General features: G+C 38.6%; 1 protein-coding gene across 1 annotated transcript in view; it reads left to right on the top strand.

The window, feature by feature from the left end:
• Positions 1 to 6,827, top strand: part of cacna1ha (calcium channel, voltage-dependent, T type, alpha 1H subunit a) — a gene marked incomplete in the record, with an annotated part of 156,161 nt that overhangs the window by 103,031 nt on the left and 46,303 nt on the right. Inside the window, 2 exon segments of the mRNA XM_014006935.1 lie at positions 3,749 to 3,915; positions 4,064 to 4,258. Coding sequence (XP_013862389.1) covers positions 3,749 to 3,915; positions 4,064 to 4,258 — 362 coding nt within the window.

Genomic DNA, 6,827 nt, shown 5'->3' with positions numbered 1-6,827 from the left:
TACGAAAACATTGGTGAATGCCACAAATTCTCCTAAATCACTCGTACGCACAACTTAAGAACAAATCTGTGCGTACGAACGGTTCTTGCATGAGGACCATTGTTTCTCATTTTCCTGCACATAGGGAAACTGATAGTCTGGCCCAGTGGTTCCCAAAGTGTGGGTTTACACCAGCTGCACTTAAAATAATTACACTAAAGGTAGTTTGTTGTTTTTGTTGTTTACATAAGGTTGTAGTTCATTTTACTGCAGCTGTAATTTATTTCACTTTACGGTTTTAAGTTCAGTTGTTCAAAAATGGTTGACATGTGAAATAAACTGCAGTGTGGCAGAAATGTTTTAGAACCTAAAAGGGGCCCTGTCAGAAACAGTGTGGGAAACATTGCCAAATGAAGACCTTTTTGAAATTGTTTTTCAGGCTTATAAAATAACTTTTTCCCAAAAGCAACATATCGGTGAGAAATAAGGCTACATTAGCAAATATTACACCAATGCATTTTTTTTTATTTTGTCGCTCTTTTCTCAGCTGTTGCTACGCAAATTTTAATGTTCACTGACCCTAGATAAATGGCTGTCCACCTGATCATCACATTAATGCAAAGGTTTACTCAACTCCTGGTGCGCACTGATATATTCAGCATCATCAGGACATTGACATGGTTGTTATTCAGCACACATATGTAGTCACATTAACAACTGTTTGAGAAAACAGCGATAAACTAAACAAACAGCTTGGATGAGATCCTAAATTTAGCATGCTATGTAGAGGGCGACATGAATTACTTCAAGGAATGCTGGTAAATATTAGGAACTTATTGCTTTGAATTTCACTATGGCAATAACACCCTCAGGTCTTGCATCTTGTCTCTTTGCTGAGTCTTTTAGTGTGCCTGGGTCCTGGCCTTAAGCTTGACCTAAAGTAGCCTGTGTGTTGTTTATGTCTCAAGCAGCACTTAAAACCCTGACAGGAAATCCATATCTCAAGTGTTACAGTCATCAGCGCAGGGAGGTGGATAAAGGGCTAACACTGAGTGGGTCAGAACTGTCTGTGGGGAATAGCATGTATAAGGGGAACAGAAGTAGGCAGAGCAAAGCAGCGCAAATAGGTATGTTACGGTATTCTGCACAAAAGGAAGGACAGAAAGACAATAATATGTTCAAAGGAAAGGCATGAAATATTAAAGGGGAAGCCACAGTGAGAAGAATAAATTAGATTAATAAAAAAGGAGAAAATAGAGGGGGGGCATTTTAGGCGGTGGAATAAGGCAGAGAAAAGAAAGAAAGGAGAGATAGTCAAGAGGCTACATGGACAAAATGGAAAAAAAAAAAATAAAGTATCAGCGAGTTGATTGACGTGCCTGTTCTGTCCTAATGAGGTGAGACTGCCAATGACTAGCACACTTCACTCACACTCTCACACTCCTGCCAGCTGACACTCCAAACATAATTAAGTGGACGTAGATAAGTTCCTGGTCGAAAATAAGTCTCATTTTGTGACTTGTGATACTCTGAGTAATGGCAGTGACAGGAAATGCCCTAAAAGCTAGGAAGTGGGGAAATGATTTTAGTATTTAAATGCAACAATCAGGATTCTGGGTTCAATCATAAATATTTTTTCTATGAACTTGGTCTTAGTGTTTCTTATGAAGCCCGTCGGGTGACGTTGGATTTAAAAGAAAATTCATTTGTGGCCACAATATTGGAACTTGTGTCCAAGAGTTATGGAAAGACTGTTGTTTACACGGACAAGTCTGAATTTGATTTCAAATCAATTTTAATATAGGAATGAATGACATTCAGTCACTTCTGGTTAGGCATGATGCAATTCTTTGCAATGTACATTGCAGCAATAAGACACAGGTGGCAACTGGAATTGTCTTTGTCCAAAAATCACATCTTTTTAAAGCTCAACTCTCAAAAYGGGCTCCTCTCTCACCATCTGCCTTTGCTGCAGAAAGACTCAGAGTTATGTCATGCTCAAGAACATAGTAAAAAAAGGCAGTTTCCTGTCACACACCTATGATATTCATTGTCATCTTGTAAATACTGGTACTATAAAAAAATGGACCATGCAGTGAACCATGGCGGTAGACTCTTTGGATAAAAGATGGGCTCTGTATTTTTTACTGACCTTAAAAGGCACATTAATGGCTATAATTCTGTCAATTTTACAAATCCTGAGCTCAAATTTGGAGTGGTAGTAGTTGAGACTGATCATCATCACATAATCTGAGTGCTAAAAGATGACAGAGCATTCAGATATTCCATCAACTATTCAAAGTCAGATCTAATCATTTGCAAAATAACTCATGAAATACAGGGTGGAGTTTAAAGGAATAACCTCTCCTTTTGTCCTTGAACATTTTTATTTAACCATTAAAACTAATTGTAGCAAAAACACATTATTGTTAAAGCTAATTCAATATAAGGTGATGTTTTAGCTCCAACACATAATTTTAAGGATGTGAGAAATTTGTTAAAACGAAGATGTATTTGCATCTGGGATAAAAAAAAAGAACGATTATAAAACACGGTGAAATATGATTAAAATAATTTTTGCTGATAAAAGACAAATGTTTTCACCCACTGAGCTTTTCATTTTGTCACTTTCAGCTGTTCTGATTTCAGGTTTGTTGTTGGAGAACAGATGGTGACAGAAAAGTGGATCACCAGAATGACGATGATGAATGATGAGCTTGCAGTATTTACTGCGACAGCTAGAGTGTTTTGGCTCTTTATGAGGAAAAAAGACCTTTTAGCTGCGTGTGCAAAAGTTCACTTATATTATTTTTTTATTTTTGCTGGTATTGCAGTGACTCATTATTGCCTTCTCCCTTTTCTTCTTTGACTGAGTGTTCCTATCAAACTAATACAAATGTTGATACGCTCACCTTCAAATAACCCATACTGGATCAGCGGGAAAACCAACCACCTCAAATAAAATGTGCATATTTTTCATCAGCTCTGTAGTGCTGTTGATCCGTCTAGACTGTTTTRGTGTTAGTCACTGAATTTATGAATAAATTGTTCCAAGAGATGTCTGCGTTTTCTGAAAACGATCAGACTTGAACTCTGTGGTGCTCAAAGTGGAAAAGACTGCATCAAAACAATCTAAATAATCCACAATCTGATCATTTACCTGTACCAACCTTTTGTCTTTTTACAAAGTGAAAACCATCAGATAAACATTTCTTGAAAAAATGCATAAAATAATAATAATAATATAAAGATCTTGTGTGATCTTCAAGTGCTCCAAACATGTGCTGTTGATGACTCTCAGTTATGACCAAATTTCAACTCAGTATTTATCAAATTGGCCAGGTTATCATTTTTGTAGTGTTTTATTAGGATCCATCTAGTGGTTTCTATTAACTAGTCCCAGTGTTGTGCTATATTTCCTCACTTCTAATTTCTTCACTCACATATACAGTACTTCATCTATAAATGGCCATTCAGTATAATTAAAAAAGCTATTTCATCCCTATGCTTTTCTGTTTTTTGGTGTTAGAAGACTATTGTCTGGTCTTTTGATCTACTTCAAAGAACTGCAAGGTTGGTGTTCTGCTACAATAAAATATTGATTGTTTCAAAGTCCAGCCTTCTCAGTTGTTGTGTACTTGGGCAAGACACTTCACTCGCTTGCCTACTGATGGTGGTCAGAAATCAGTCAAAGACATGGTAACATAAAGACAGTCAGGAACATCCCTTCAGCAAGTTCCTGACCATCCTCATCCATGTATCCCTTCAGGTTGCCAGGGGCTGCTCTTTCAGCTGGCAGGTGTGGTGCCCAGCCCTCTGCTTTTGGAGCTGCTCAGCTGTCCTCTGTGCGCCCGGAGCCTCGAGACATTAGAACTGGAACTAGGAGACCTGGAGGCAGGAAAGAGCGAGGCTGACGGACTGCATGATTTCCCCCAGGTCAGAGTGGACGGTGGCACATTCTGTACTAGGAATTGTCACTCATTTAAACTTGAAAATGCTGTGAAATATATGTTTTAAAACAAAAACTTAGCAAAAAACATCAGTAAATGCTAAACAGAAACTGTTCATTTGTTTTTTCTTCCAGGGGAGTGATCTAAGGGGATGTAGAGGCCATTTTCGACGACGAAGGTTTGCGGAGTACAGGCATGGAGCCTTTCGGGCCTGGATGCATTTCAGGGAAAAACTGAGACGGATAGTTGAAAGCAAATATTTCAACCGAGGGATTATGATTGCCATTCTTGTCAACACCCTCAGCATGGGGATAGAGTACCATGAACAGGTAAGATGCAGGGAAGCAGGTGTCTGTTTGCATTAGTTCTTTGGTAAATAGAACTTGCTGAGGCTTAAAATTTTCAAATCCTTCAGCTGAAKAGAGAGACTTGCGCAAGACCCAGGAGGTTTAATGAGAACTGTTGGCAACTGTGTGTGAAAATTGTAGTTATCTTAGAATCTTAGGAAGGAGAGGAGACCAGGGGTGAGTGACTGCAGGATGAAGGTAAACGAGTGTAGCATCCAATCTCCCCCACAATTTATCCCTCTTTACTCACCCACTGAGACAGTGTCTCAGAGTCCTGGCTTGTGTTTCTGACTTGGGTCTCTCTGGCCAACATCTGGAAAGTTTTGGTCCGTTCACATTTTTCCTTCTCCCGTATATGTCCTTGCATCCCTCTCCTCTAATTCCTTCTCGACGAGAAGTGTGTGTATTTCTGTCTTTTTGGTGTAAACATTAGGAGTAACTGGGTGAACCATTGCCTTTTTAGGGCTGTACCACACACATACAAGCACACATAAACACACTGTAGTGTTATTTATGAGCTTCTTCTTCCTGTAGTGCTTACCAGCCTCCTCCTTTTGTGACACCTAGCCAAAGTTTTTAAGACSTGGTGTGTGAAGGCCTCCACATACTTCAGCCGAACTGCCGAAATCAGCAGTTGCAGTTCCATGATACAAAATATGTCATTTTGTTTGCAGCTTTGGGTGTTTCACCTGTTTTTGTCACAACCCACCAGGAGACATGTTCACCTCCTCTTCCACACAAGAAATCATTATGTGATTGGTCAGAAGTTTGCAGGCGTGTTTGTTTATCCTGAAAGCTCTGTCGGTGCATTTTGCTTCTATTACTTGCTTCCAGAATCTGGCTGTTGTACCTGAAAGCAGACATTTATAGAAATAGTCAAATGGCCAACAACTCGTGTGTAAGAAAATTACACACGATTCTTCAATAAACTGAAGTCGATATTAAAAACACCATTGTWAAATAAAATGATTTGTGGAAGGAATCAAACCATACAACACCAGAATTCTGGATCTGAGTGAGGTTTATTGTCACTCGAGCTGACAGGAAACCAACACTGGCAAAAAACCAGGAAGTTCATCAATTTATACAGGTTCTTCGATGCCTGCGTTCACCCCCTACTGACCTACGGCTGAATCGCAGGCATTCAGACAAAATTCTCAGCTAATGTCATCACAACGCTTAATTATGTGTTTTCACAGATATTTCGGACACGTAACTAATCTATTATCAATCAAAACATAATAGATTAAACACTGTCAACATTACAAAAAGGAAAACCTAATAATATAGTGTTGTGCTTTTAACATCAGTACTAACCTCTAATAACTTTAAATTTCTTCACGTGGATGGAGAGAGCACAGATGTTGTGCACGGAGGAATCCATCGGACAAAAACTGTAGAGCATAACTGGGACGGCCAATTACGGCCAATGTTAGAAGTTTTGTTTTGTTTTGTTTTTCTGGAGTGTAGACTCCATCAGGAAGGGCACCTGTGTACCGCAACAGGGGTGGTTTTCCATGAGTTCAGTGCAGTGAGTCTCAGGAGGTGTGCGAAAACGAACATCAAACAACCATGTGACTKCATGTCGACTAGTCTGCTTTGAATCGAGTACACTGAGCCCTTTTGTATGTGCAAAGTGGTGTATGGATGTAAATGCAAGGCTGACAGTGAATGTGAGTGATTGTTTTGGTTTGGTTCAAATAAAAAAAAAAGAAAAAGGGAAAAAAACTATTAAACTCAGGCTGATTATGTTCAAACGCCAACATTTTGAACTCTTTACCTAATATTCATACTGTGAATTTTGGTTCATAAAACTAAAACACACTCTCTTCTGCAGAGATTCTATGCCATTTTGCGCAGAGAAAATTACTTTTATCCCTTTTTCAGCGTGGTTTTACAGTGCGTTGCTGATTCACAATCAAGGTTGTTCCTCTGCTTTGCAAGGGAAGCTGTGTGTGTGTGGGTGTGAAAGCCTGAATGTCTGTTGCAAGTTTCTTCCTCGTATTCAGGCAAGGTCATATTTAGAGCTTTATTCATAAGTCTGAACACTCAAAATACCTCTTTGTAGGCACTGTTTTTTTTTTATTTCGACTTATTATATAAAATAAACTTTGAATATTTGTGATGAAAATAGTTCAAAAACTAAGGTTGTGTCCACACAGGAACAGTATTGTGAAAACTTTTTGCCACATTAGCCTTGCAGCTACATGGAAACAGTGTTTTAAGACATTCAAAGCAGTGTGATTTTGAAAAAAAATTCTATCTACTTCTTGAAAACAATGATGTTATATAAACTATGACCTGAGGGTGTCTTTTCATCTGTATTTGTGTTAAGGCTTTAAGCTCTAAGTGCAAGCTTGTTACCTTGTTCTGTTTTTTGTTGTGTTTTCATGGCAGCATTACAGCACTATACAGACTTTGTATAGTCGCAGTGTTTTGGGTCATCGTCAGTGTTTCCATGTAGATAAAGACATTTCTAGAAACAGTGATGCCTTTATAAATATAGTTTGAGTAACGTCATATAAAAAGATAATTTTGGATAAACTGCTTT

Source organism: Austrofundulus limnaeus, unplaced genomic scaffold (assembly GCF_001266775.1).
Source record: "Austrofundulus limnaeus strain Quisiro unplaced genomic scaffold, Austrofundulus_limnaeus-1.0 Scaffold38, whole genome shotgun sequence".
Taxonomy (NCBI): Eukaryota; Metazoa; Chordata; class Actinopteri; order Cyprinodontiformes; family Rivulidae; genus Austrofundulus; species Austrofundulus limnaeus.
Note: the sequence above shows the minus strand (reverse complement) of the source record. Positions and strands in the feature narration are given on the sequence as shown.